This window comes from Cydia fagiglandana, chromosome 20 (genome assembly GCF_963556715.1).
Source record: "Cydia fagiglandana chromosome 20, ilCydFagi1.1, whole genome shotgun sequence".
NCBI lineage: Eukaryota > Metazoa > Arthropoda > Insecta > Lepidoptera > Tortricidae > Cydia > Cydia fagiglandana.
The window spans coordinates 11,996,877-12,009,254 of NC_085951.1; the positions used below are offsets into that span (position 1 = coordinate 11,996,877).

Sequence of the window (12,378 nt, forward strand, 5' to 3'; positions counted from 1 at the left end):
AATTTTAATCAAAATCTAGTATTTTTTTACGTTCTGCGAAGACAGATATATATATACTACCCAAACATTACATATACAAGTGAAGAAACCCTATATAATAGGAGCTAGGGTGCCAAGAAAGTTGTATGAAAATCGAGCAAGGAGAACCACCTTAATCTTATTTATTTTATAAGCCATACATCTTATGATTAAGTCGGCTCATCAATAAATCATTCTTAAGTACTAATTTGTCTTCTGATCATGATTAAACAAATTAAAAATAAGTAACTACTTGTTTTTTACTTTTGGTATTTTATTATTCGATATGGTTTGACATTAGTAATGTAGTAAGTAGGAGTCTTGCCCATCACTAGTAAATTGATCATACAGAGACAATTTCAATATGGCGGTTTGTTTACATAGTTAGCAAGTTCTATTGAAATAGACTTTATAATATCTATTCTCTTTGTTAGTGATGAAGAATGGAGGGTGATATGAAGGACGGACGTGATGACATGTAAAATAAAAAAAAATTCAATACCGTCAGATGGAAATTAACAGGGTGCCTAGCCAAGATGCCAATCGTTTACGGCTCCGTTGCATACGAAACGCTAAATGTCTCTGCACTAATATGGAAGATTGATAGAGATATTACCGTTTCGTTTGCTACGGCACAAAAGATTGGCATCCTGGCTAGGCACTCTGACGCTTTATCTTATAATTATCATGTGGGTTGTTGATATTTTTTGTATTTGAAACACCTTGAAATTACAATGTTAAGGGAAGTGCTTTATGTCAGTCTTTTTTATTGTATATACACACAATACAATGACACAAAACACAAATTTAATAAAAGTAAGTACAAAAGTACATACAGTTAAAACCTTTTTTTTTTTTATTGGGGACATCTTACACAGATCAACCTAGCCCCAAACTAAGCAAAGCTTGTACTGTGGGTGCTAGACGACGATATACATACTTATATACATAGGAAACACCCATGACTCAGGAACAAATATTAGTGTTCATCACACAAATAAATGCCCTTACTGGGATTCGAACCCAGGACCATCGGCTTAGCAGGCAGGGCCACTTACCCACTAGGCCAGACCGGTCGTCAATCATTTTTTATGTTTATTAATTAATGATTGCATTATTTTATTTACTAGCTACTTACATATTGTTTGAGAATGTTTATGTATACTACGCCATACGATTAAATATTTTTTTTTTGTCAGGGAACACCAAGAATACCTAGCGCGCGTGGAGGCCAAGGCGCGCGCCAAGGAGGCGGAGGTGCAGCGCCGCCTCGAGGAGCAGCGCGCCGCCGCCTCCGCCTCCGCCTCCTCCTGGCGCCCCGCCCCGCCCGCGTCGCACGCCCCGCACGCCCCGCCGCGCGACAAGGACGCCAGGCCCGACGACAAGGACGCCTGGCGGACCAAGGCCGACGCCAAGGAAGACAAGAAGGCGGAGCCCTGGCGCCCGGGTTAGCTCATTCTTTCAGGAAAACCTCATTTCCTCTCTGTTCGATAAAAGCTATATTTAGCATTGTTCTTTTCGGGAGAATGCACAAGTCTATCCGTAATCAGTTAATCATTATTTAGCCATAATTCTAGAATGTAAATTTATCTAATTGATGCCTACTTAAATTAACACAAATTTAACTTTCTCTACTTGAGATTCAGGATTTTCCTAGTTCAGGTAGAAGTTATTAAAAAGGCGTTCTTTATAAGATATTTTTAACCTATTGTTAAATGTATGACTATGTTTTTTTGAATAAAGATTTATTATTATATAATATATTTGTTTCAGCGCGCATGCGCGAGCCCGGCGCGCGCGACGAGCGGCCGCGCTCGCCCGAGCGCCGCCGCGACGACCGCGCGCCGCCCGCCAGGGACGACAGGGACAGGTAACATTGATTAGATTACCCTTCTCAAGAATCTCCACTACTTGTATACATATTATGGTATTTATAATTCTATTTAGTATGCTTTCAAGATGCCCAATGTTATAACAAACAGTACACGAATATCACGGAAGCACTATTCTGTTCCTGACGGTCCACGCTAAGTATTCTCTTCTGAGCTCTATTTCCGTGTGCGAACTGTACGTGTCAAGTATTATTGCTTCCATCTTTACATTGTTACATTTGATGTATTTCCTTTCTCAGACGCGACGAGCGTGGTCCCCCGCGCGACGAAGGCGCCTGGCGTTCAGCACGCGACACCCGCGACACGCGCGACACTCGCGAGCCGCGCGACACCCGGGACGTACGGGAGCCGCGTGACGCTCGCGAACCGAGGGACTCCAGGGACACAAGGGAACCGGAACGCGACAGGTAGGCTTCCTGTTACTTATGTAAATCAACAGACCCCAAATCAGGGTCAGAACACAGATACACAATTTGTGTGTTCAATTGTTTGACTCTACGAAGCTCCGCTTCCTTTTTACGACTAGGGAATCCTCCCGGTATTGAGTTTGTATGGCGAGAACTGAGCAATCCCGGTTCCGGTATTGTATTCGTTTGTATAGAAAACCAGTACTGGGAGCACTCCCTATTTACGACCCGGCTAGGTCGTTGTGATGTGACATTTGGCTTTTTTCGCGAACCATTTTCAAAAAGACTACTATAAGGGCCAGTCGCTCCGACTACATTTAACGGACTGATTAACGTCAATCGGCAGGGTAATATGTAACTTCCCATATAATAAAATTTAGCAAATGCTTTTTCTCAAAAATGGACGGCAAAGTCGACTTTGCCGTCTAAAAAATCGGTCGCGAAGCTTATGGTTAGTCAAAAATTAAAAAGTTAAAAACATTGCAGTCTCGATTTTGGGACTGCAATGTTGCATACAAATTCCATTATTTGTCGAGTTCCAAACTTTTTAAAAGTTGAAATGGCCATATCAAATGAAGGCACAGGCCCAATAAACAGCCAAACAGATGATTAGTACCGCGACTATTTAGGTGTCTCAAATAGGTTGGCGTATTTTTGGCAGAAAAATACACTTGTATTTTTTTATTAAAAAAATAAAAAGGCGGCAACGGCTTTTCTCTGTGAAAATATATACAGAAGAACGTTGCTTTTGTAAAATATTTCTATGATATTTATATTTCTTGCACCATTTTTGAGAAAAGCACTATATATGACTCGGCTGGAAGGCTACTTGCTGGCTTCGGATTCAATTAAACGGACTCCCAAGGTCGTCCGTTTAAAACGAATCCTCAGCCTGCAAGTAGCTACTTCCGAGCCTCGACAATAATGTACTATAATGGTTCGGTGCAACCGGCCCATAAATGTTCTGTCGGTCGTTGTTACTGGAGTTCGCTTCGGTTGCTTGTAGTTTGTAGTGTTGGTAGTAACAAAGCTTGTTTGGTGCAGGCCGCGCTACGTGGGGCGCTCCAGCGGGCCCGGCGCCGACGGCGGCAGCTGGCGCCGCGCGCCCGCCGACCCCCCGCCGGCGCCTTCCGTGAGTCTCACACACTAACTAAACACTTATTGAAACGTCGTATAACGATACTTTACCAGACTTAACAGAGTACAAACCGTACACTAGGAATCCTCTAGACGGAGTTTAGAGCAATTATTTCATGGAACCGATGCTGCCAAAAATACTGGGGTGCGGGGAACGAGGTGAACGAGTCCCGTGCCGTGATTGGTCCGTTCGAAGACCCGGGCGTCACACGAATACATTTTGACTCGAAAATGGAATAAAACTACTGTATATTTGTGGCCGAGGTGGTAGCGCTATTAGCGCCTGGAGGATATCTTGTCAGTGGTAGAGAAACAAATTAATGTAAAGAACCATTCCACTACTGAAAATAGAATGTTACAAAATCTTAACCTCTAGCCACCCATACGTCAAACCTTGCCAAGCAAAATGAAATTTTATTTTGTCACCACAAAGCTCAAATTAGAATGGAACAGGAGACCTTTTTATAGGTCTCTGGGCGGCTAGAGATTAAATTCAGCACACTACAACTTAATCTGCTTTTACAGCTAAGCAGCTCTCACACTAATGTATATGTTATAACAGGAACGATCATCAGCCTGGCGTACTAAAGACGCGCCACCTCGCGAGGACCGCTACCGCGACGCCCCGCGTGGCGACCGCGACGGCCCGCGCGACCGTGACGGGCCTCGCGACCGCGACGGCTTCCGCGACCGCGGCGGCGACCGCGACCGCTACCCGCCGCGCCGCGACGACGGACCCCGCGATCGTGACGGCCCGAGACGTGACGACCGAGATGGGCCCCGGGACCGTGATGGACCGAAACGGGATGACCGTGACGGGCCGAGGCGAGATGATCGCGACGGACCGCGACGTGACGACAGGGATAGACGCCCGCCGCCGCCACGTCGTGAGGAGAAACGTGAGTACACTTATTTTATTTTTGCGCAAATTAAATGTAAGTATTCCTATTAAGTGAGTATTACGAAGAAACGCAAACCAAATCATTAAAAAAATGTTACACTTTAAAAAAGTAAACTAAATTCATTAACAAACACGATCACATAATAACTCGAATTTTCTGTTATGATCTCAAATGGACATGTACAATAGATCATCGATATAATTACCAAATATTATAAACAGAACAGTGAATAAATTCATAATCACGACCCTACTTGATCTTCAAAAGTAAGTGTTTGTCAATTTTTTGTCATTTTTGCCACAGAAAACTAAATTAACAGACATACGAACACGTCTAGGTACATATTTTATTTTAAGATGTTTCAAACTTTAAACATAATCATTGATGTTTGGCAATTATAGGTATAGTAACGATTTTATATGCCTGTTAGTTCAGTTTCCTGTGCTCCTCTTGACCGCCATATTGAGTGTTTTCTCATTGTTTTAGCCCGCGACCCCGACGGTGACGACTGGCAGCCCGTCACCCGCCGCTAAGCGCACACGAGGGTTCAGTATCAACCGAGACCACTTTGCAAACTCTACCCTGTTGTGTACTGTACTAGGTTGAATATTGTATAACTGCTGCCAAGTTACGTTCTTCTAAATTTACATTCGTCGATAATTTTGGCGTGCTTTAATAATCATCATAATAATCATGTTTTTTGTATTGTTTCGACATGTTTAGTTGATTTCACATTAGAACGCATCGTACACCGCCAATGATATCAAGCTACAGTGTAAATTACACGCACGTGCATTACAATAAAGTCCATATTCGTGCAAGACGCAAAATGGCGTCTTTCATTTGGTGCTGGCGCCATCAGTAAGCTTGTAAAGTGTTGTGAGGCTTTAAGCCTTGTCTGTTGTATTGTGCACCTCTTTTATGTAATAAAGAACAGATAAATGAGATATATAAATATCTCTTAGTGATAAAAGGCAGCATTTGCCAATACACTTAAAATAAACATTAAACACGCATTTATGTCACGTTCGCTGCGTGCGTGCTAAATAAACATGGTTCAAATGTTTTTATTTAAATAATAAAAGGGGTAACTTCATATGATCGACGTCATATGTGACGTCCCACACGGGTAAAGGTACCTTATGGCGGTTGGCGCTTACGCTATTATTAACGCCGCTCCAATATTATTGCGGCGCTATGCGACGTAAGCGCCAGCCGCCATAAGGTACCTTTTGTCGTGGAACGTCACATATCGACTTGGCTTTAACCCTCACAACGCTAGTGGCAATCAAAGTGGTCGTTAAAGGTCTCGTACTGAACCCCTTTTTCATGTAATCCGATTCAGACTTATGTTTAATTGTATCAATGCTTTTACTAACGATGTAATAAACATTACGTTGACGTGTTTGGGCATATTTTGTCTTACTTATTTCCTACGTAACCCCTTATTATTTACTTCCTAAAACATCCCAAATCTCCTCTATTTCCTGTCCTGTCACAGGTATATTATATTTACTAGGAGACTACATTAACTGTATTGTTAAAATGAAACCTTTACCTAAATAAATAATTTTTTAATTTTTTTCCTGAACTTCTCATCATCATAATATGATAGAAATATATTATATTTAAGAGTATGACTCTTGTCGGTGGAGCAATTTCCATGTTTGGCGGTCCTCCGCCTTCTCTTTGACAGCCCGATACGACACGACGTTGATTTTTTCCTTTATTTGATCCATGTACGCTCTCCTTGGTCTTCCCCTCTTCCTGTTTGCTTCAACTTTCCCTTCTATGATATTTTTGATGAATTCTTTTCCTGAACTTCTACGGGACTAGAATAAGTGCTTACGTTTTTTTTAATAAAATCCTGGGTCCTAGCGGATTATTTATATTAATTAATTAGCACTGTCGGCCATGTATAATCTACATCAAAGATGTGTTTATATATTTCGCCTAATTATTATTAGATATTACAAAGAAGTGCAAAAGTATAAACTTTGACGTCGAATGTACAAGTACTATGGCTGGTTTAGGCTGCTGAGCTCGCTAAAGACAAAAATACATACATTTTAAAACATCATTCATCAATCAGAATGTTAGATCTACATTTCGATTATGTAAATGTTTTGCCCAAACGCTTCAATGTTACTTTACATCGGATGCATTTACGATTGGTATAAGGGTTATTTGTTATTTTTACTTCAGTGCCTAATATTACCTACTTATGTCATATTTTGTCACAAATTGCTTCATATTTGTATGTTATCCCACAATAAATTTTGCCGGCCAGACACTATCAGTAAGGCTGATAATGACATTACTTTTAGGGAATTATTTGTAGGTATCAAAGCAACGACGATTTAGTGATAACATTCGATGCAGTTTTTTAATGTCATAATGTAAGACTGACATTCGAAATAGCCAGTATAAATAAGTAACTGTTTTGAATGAACTGATGTGAAAATTCGGATGAAACAAATTAATGACAAGTAATTTTTACTGATAGCGTCGGGCCCACATAATATGTATAATTTATCTAACCGATTTAGATACTTTTTTGACGTTTTGCTGATAAAAGAGCTTAACCATTCTATTCTATGATGCCATGTTAAAGATCCCGAACTTAAAAATGCCGTAGATAGTTCTTAATAAATATTATTGGTTCAAATTGTTGTTTTTTTTTATCACCCGAATCTATGATAACTACGCGTCCAAGGGGCTGTCCATAAATAACGTTATCGATATGCTTCAAATGACCCCATTTCCTCCTACTTCATGCAACCGTCATACCCCCGCCCCCCTAATTTGAAATGACGTAATTTATGAATAGCCCCCAAGTGAGTTTCAACTTTGAAGTTGTGACCCCACATTGGGCACATACTAGGGCAGGGAACGTGCCCTGAGAAAATTTGCAAGCCTTCAACAATTTCGTGAACGCGTGTTGGTAAATTGTGGTGTACTTTCGTTTCGGCCAAATACATTTCGCCAAATTTCACTTCCCAACAAACTTATCGCAATAGTTTCATTTCCCAAAGGAACCTTTAGCAAAGTTACACTTCGCATATAATTTATTTGGTCAAATTATCATTTGGCATGATTTTACTTTGTCAAATGTTATTAGGACAAAAACTTATTTAGCAAACGTTTTTTAAATATTATATTCCAAAAAGATGTTTGGTCAAAATTGTCACTACGCAAATTTAACAAATAGGCATCTCTATTTAAATTTGTACTTTTTGTTATGTTAATATAGGTACGTTAAATTCTACGTAATTTGGGTGGGTTGGGTTAGGTTTGAACTGCGATCCTCACAAAACGGAACCGCTATAAGAAAAGTGGGTTAGGTTAGGTTAGAACTGTGACCCTCACAGAATCGAAATGCTATTACTATTAGAAAAGTGGGTTAGGTTAGGTTAGAACTGCGATCCTTACAGGAACGAAATACTATGTACTAGAAAAAGGTCAGCGAAGTGGAAAAATTAATTAAAAATTTGCTTGACATTTTAAACTAAAATGTGGTTTAAATATTGGTGTTTTTTTACTATTTTTGGGTTATAATGATTACTTTGGTGTTATTTGCTTTAATAGAATAGCAAGATGTAACAAATTTGGTTGTCATTTTACATTAAAATGGAGTTTTAATTTTAGTGATCATTTACTACATATTTTTGTCAGTAAGAATGTTTTTTTTTGACGTTACATTTTACTATGTATATGTAATGATCAGCTATAAATACTAGACAAATAAAATTCTGCAGCCTCCACTTTATTGGTATGTAAATTGTATGCCATGCAATATTTTGGGACATGTAAGTTATGCTTAATGATACATTTGACTAAATAATATTTGGTAAAATGAAACTTGTCCAAGTAATTATTTGCTAAACAATAACTTGCCAAAAAAGACTATTGCTAACTGAAAATTTGCGATAAGTTGTTTTGCCAAACATTTTTTTGGGAAATGATAATTTGGGAAACATAGTTTGGGATGTGATACTTTGGGAAACGATTTTGGCCCATTCGTTAGTAAACCGTAAATTGTATTGTATTGCATGTTGATAATTAGAAGAACTACTTGCTAGTGAATCACCGCCGTCTATACATTCTGAGTTATTAGACGAAAATATTAGAGTAACCTTTATTTATGGTTTCGAATCTTAAACAGTGTGTATGAAATAAGATTTTATTTTTCAATTCCATTTTTGATGCAAGCTTCACTGACTGTATACCCAGCCGCGAAATTGGGCTACTTAGTGAATGTCTTCATTGTATCCATACACTTTTGCAGTTCGTTGTATACCACGCTAGCAGATAAGCTTTATTCTTCAAAAACTGATGAGAAAGTTGGACTTTATCCGTAAGAGTGGCGAGTGGCAAAGTAATTTGGTGCAACTTTCGAGTTGTTTCCTCATGTAAGTCGCGGGCATAAGCTAATAGTAATTGATAATTGTTATTAGCGTGGCCTGGCAAAATTATTAGTGAGTACCTAGTAGCGTAACAATACCGATACCGGCTGTATTAAGTAACACGAAGGTAATATATTACTCGTATATACATTAGTGCTGCTATTAAAGAATGTTTTTTTACACTTCCTGGTAATAAAGTCTTAAACATATTATAAAGTAGCTGTAATTAAACTAGATTTTTATGTTGGTTGTTGTATATTGTACATATACATACATATCTACATATAATCACGCCTATTACATATGAAATTATAATTACCAGACCATTAAACCTTCAAGAATAGAGCGTACTCCCGTCTCAAAGGCCGGCAACGCACTTACAACCCCTATGGTGTGGCGGGTGACCATGGGCGACGGTAGTAATAGCTTATCATCAGGCGATTCATCTGCTTGTTTGCTTCGTATATCATTCACATAGAAAAAAAATCTTAAAAAAACAAATCACTATAGTTCGTTTTTTTTAGCATTAGAAAGAACTTCAAAGAAGGTAAGCGATCTTGGCATGTCTTTTAATTGAAAAACGCTTTTTAAAAATCAATAACTATTACTTATGAAAGCAGAAGAATATAAATGATCGTATATTAGATTCATAATTGTTACATATTTGCCGTAACTTATTTTTAAAATGTGTTTTTCAATTAAAAGACACATCAAGATTGTTTACCTAATTTCTAATGCTAAAAAAACGAAGTATAAAACATATGATTCCGGGGTGTTAATCAAGTTCTTTCTTAGCACGGTAGGTACCATAAAACCGGTAACTAATGGTCCAGTATTTAACACAGTATTGCCCACAAGTTTAACACGTAAGTTTAAATCGATTTAAAAAAATGTGTCCGATAAAATTACAGTTTTGTGACGCATATCGCACATACATTTTGTATGGACCGTCCCAAAACTGACACCCAAAATTTGTATTAAAAACTGGGGACACTTTTTCTTTATCTCATTTAATAGTACCTACTCGTGATTCTGAGCCTAAATAATCCAAAAGTTTGAGGATTTTTCGAAAAAAAGTAAATGGTAGGTATATATAGATGGTCAAGCAAATCTTGTCAGTAGAAAAAGGCGCGAAATTCAAATTTTCTATGAGACGATATCCCTTCGCGCCTACATTTTTCAACTTTGCCGCCTTTTTCTACTGACAAGATCTGCTTGACCAACTATATATACCATTTTTTCTGAAAACCCTATTGTATGGTATATGTGAGATTGTATGCAGACTTCCACTAACAGTGCGCGCGCCCATCGCCTAAACTAGTGCAAACAACTAGTCCTTGGTGAAGGGAAAAACAACATCTGCCTTATGAATGAATTAAGGTGGTTCGCTTTTCATACAAAATTCAATCAAAGCTCATTAAGTAACTACACACTATTAGTACATAAATATTTCCGCATTTATCTTTCTTCGAATATTCGTGTGCGCGAAATTAACAGGAAAACAATGTTTCATACAGAAATCATGCAAAAATCATAGTTAAATTTTCATCAATTTTACGTATGTGTGTGTCACAAATGTCGTGTACAGATACATTTGCGACGTTGCCATACCATTTCCGACGTTGCCGGGCTGACCACGGCGCGAATTTGGAGTGCCGTCATGTCTAGTGCAATTTTGTTGACACTGACGTTTGACAGGTACTTATTTGACCTAAGCGAGAATAAGTACCCGAAGTTCGTCAGCTTAGCTAAGAACTATCATGGCGTGTTATGCAAACAGTCGCTTTTTTGCTTAACTACAAGCGGAAGATTCCCGGTTCGATCCCCAGTCATTGTATGCTGGAGCATAACTTTTTGTATTTTTGTTACATCTAAATTTCGTATTGTTTTTTTTATTTTTATTTAATTTTTCTTATTATCATAAATCGATTGATTAAGTATGGGCTACACGTATTCGTTTATTTTTGACAAAGAAAATTAGAAATTATACTCTACCTAATCTCTCTTATTTTTACAATCAGGACATCCTCACTGCAATAAAAAAGAAATGTATAAAATTTCCTGTGGTTAAAAATAATGGATTTTATCTATGAATGAAAAACACAATTATTACTATAGTTTGTTTTTTTAGCATTAGAAATAAGGTAAACAATCTTGACGTGTCTTTTAATTGAAAAACACATTTTAAAAATAAGTTACGGCAAATATGTAACAATTATAAATCAAATACGATCATTTATATTCTTCTGCTTTCATAAGTAATAGTTTTTGATTTTTAAAAAGCGTTTAAATCTATGTGCCTAGCCAAGATGCCAGTCGTTCGCTCCGTAGCGAACGTTAGGGCAATACCTCTCTCTATCACTCTGCCATATTAATGCGACAGACACGGCTGCGCTTCGGTCGCTACGGAGCGTAAACCATTGGCAGCTTGGCTAGGCACCCTGGTCATTTGGAAAGCGAAACACATACGGAACGCGTTTCTATTACTCAATACAGTGACCAGCTGCAGATTCGGCGGTAATCTTAACTATACCTAAATCTGGGTGCCTAGCCATGATGCCAGTCATTCGCTCCGTAGCGAATGTTAGGGTAATACCTCTCTCTATCACTCTGTCATATTAATGCGACAGACACGGTTGCGCTTCGTTCGCTACGGAGCGTACACCATTGGCATCTCGGCTAGGCACCCTGGTCATCTGGAAAGCGAAACACATACGGAACGCGTTTCTATTACCCAATACAGTGGCCAGCTGCAGATTCGGTTTTAAAGTTAACTATACCTAAACCTGGGTGCCTAGCCACGATGCAGGCTAGTAGAGTTCTCTTTCACCTTCAGCAGAACCGGGAGATCCAAACCTACCTACTTTTCATCTAATAATCTCAAGAATCAGTGCATGATTCAAACTTTACCGGTCGCCGTGGTAAGACCTAGGATTTACCATATCGGTGTTGGTAAAAGCCCGAAGTAAACTAGTAAGATTTAAAAACATTTCGGGCTTTTACCGATCGGCATCGGTAAAACCTAGGTTTTACCGGTAAATCCTAGGTTTTGCCGTACTTCGGGCTTTTACAGTAACATATATATAATAATTGCTCGTTTAAAGGTAAGATAACACAAAGGAGAAACAAAAAGAAATTACCTACTCGCACCAGTCTTGAACCCCAATCCTCTTGCACGTATTTTCACGAACATACCGTTACGCTATTGCAACATACTTACGTTGTGTGAAATTGTCTACTACAAGGATCACGGAAACACTGTTTGCATGTGTGAGTAATAGTAGGAAAAAGCGTGACAGCAACACTCCGTCGAATTAAAAAGGTGGTTTTTGCACAATGAAGTATTCAATGTTTATTTTAATAGTTCAATATTTATTTAAAGAGTGCGCGAAACATACTTTGAAGTATACAAATACCATGACCATTTCACAAAAAAATAAAACCTGAAATTTTGCAATAGTGGTGCCATCTAGCGAGAGTTAAGTTTTGAGTAACCTAGGCGAACCACCTTAAGACACAAATATTTGCGTAACTGGCTCTACATATGTGGATAGATTATTTATAAATATTTTAGAAGCCTTTCAAACCATTCATTACAATAAATCTACATCTAAAA

The 12,378-nt window shown here is 38.6% G+C and overlaps 1 protein-coding gene across 1 annotated transcript in view; it reads left to right on the forward strand.

Moving 5' to 3' along the window:
- Window positions 1–5,771, forward strand: part of LOC134674891 (eukaryotic translation initiation factor 3 subunit A-like) — a 30,361-nt gene extending 24,590 nt beyond the window's left edge. Inside the window, exons 17-22 of the mRNA XM_063533046.1 lie at window positions 1,218–1,465; window positions 1,792–1,888; window positions 2,150–2,317; window positions 3,362–3,449; window positions 4,017–4,353; window positions 4,843–5,771. Coding sequence (XP_063389116.1) covers window positions 1,218–1,465; window positions 1,792–1,888; window positions 2,150–2,317; window positions 3,362–3,449; window positions 4,017–4,353; window positions 4,843–4,889 — 985 coding nt within the window. The 3' untranslated portion in view covers window positions 4,890–5,771. The remainder of the gene's footprint in view (window positions 1–1,217; window positions 1,466–1,791; window positions 1,889–2,149; window positions 2,318–3,361; window positions 3,450–4,016; window positions 4,354–4,842) is intronic.
- Window positions 5,772–12,378: the final 6,607 nt, after the last annotated feature.